Source organism: Habropoda laboriosa, unplaced genomic scaffold (assembly GCF_001263275.1).
Source record: "Habropoda laboriosa isolate 0110345459 unplaced genomic scaffold, ASM126327v1 scaffold126, whole genome shotgun sequence".
NCBI classification, from domain to species: domain Eukaryota; kingdom Metazoa; phylum Arthropoda; class Insecta; order Hymenoptera; family Apidae; genus Habropoda; species Habropoda laboriosa.
Genome location: NW_017100288.1, coordinates 1,265,444 through 1,266,375, shown reverse-complemented (window position 1 = coordinate 1,266,375; position 932 = coordinate 1,265,444). Strand labels below are relative to the sequence as shown.

At 32.7% G+C, this 932-nt stretch overlaps 1 protein-coding gene across 1 annotated transcript in view; it reads left to right on the top strand.

The window, feature by feature from the left end:
* The first annotated feature begins 149 nt into the window (after window positions 1–149).
* The window catches only part of LOC108573767 (small ubiquitin-related modifier-like), a 5,950-nt gene continuing 5,167 nt past the window's right edge, over window positions 150–932 (top strand). The window contains exons 1-3 of the mRNA XM_017936246.1: window positions 150–220; window positions 339–407; window positions 496–573. Coding sequence (XP_017791735.1) covers window positions 206–220; window positions 339–407; window positions 496–573 — 162 coding nt within the window. The 5' untranslated portion in view covers window positions 150–205. The remainder of the gene's footprint in view (window positions 221–338; window positions 408–495; window positions 574–932) is intronic.

The window sequence follows — 932 nt, the reverse complement described above, 5'->3', positions numbered from 1 at the left end:
AAAACGATTAACTTCTAAGAGATCAGTTAAGAGAAACTGTCAAAATATGATGTCTTTCCGAACGAAGGTATCCACTAAACGTTAAAATTTTTATTTTTAGAATAGAAGACTGTGAAACTGACAAAAGCGTGGCGCCATATTGCGTGCTTGTGTTTGGTTGCTGTTCTGGCGCGTGGTCGAGAATTGTTATATTTAATTAATTACCATGTCCGATAATCAGGTGAGCTTTTTCATTTTAACAAGTATTTTGTTAATCAACGTTTCGCGGTATAAATACAATATAACATTCGAATGTTCAATCATACTTTGAGTCTAATCGGTCTAACCTTGCGTATCAGGAGCAAAAACCCGAAGCCGGCCCAGGCGACGCGAATTCCGAGTACATCAAGCTTAAAGTCGTTGGAAATGTAAGAACTCCTAATTTCATTTTCTGCATTTACATCTTTCTTCAGTAATGCTTTATGACCGGCTTCAACGTTTCATTTTTTTTTTTAGGACAGCAATGAAATACACTTTAGGGTAAAGATGACCACTCAAATGGGTAAACTCAAGAAATCGTATAGCGATCGTGTGGTTAGTTCGTTTTTCAAAATAAACGCGTATTAGAATGACATTGATAGAGGCTGCCAATATTTTATTGAAAATAATCTGTTGAAAGAATTCATGTAAAGTTTACACACACGCACACCACACACACGCACACGCGCGCACACACACAACATAATAAGCCAATTAAGTTATGGCCACAGTGAAAACATGAATTAACAAATATTTTTTAATTTTTATATTTGTTAGAATCAAAAGATGTTTTGGTTTTGAAATAATTACTTTAAATTCATTCATAGTTAAATGCAATTTCCTGTTAAAACATATTTAGGTTTTTAAAAATAATAAATTTTATTTATTTGGAATTTTTTCTAAAGTAATAATTT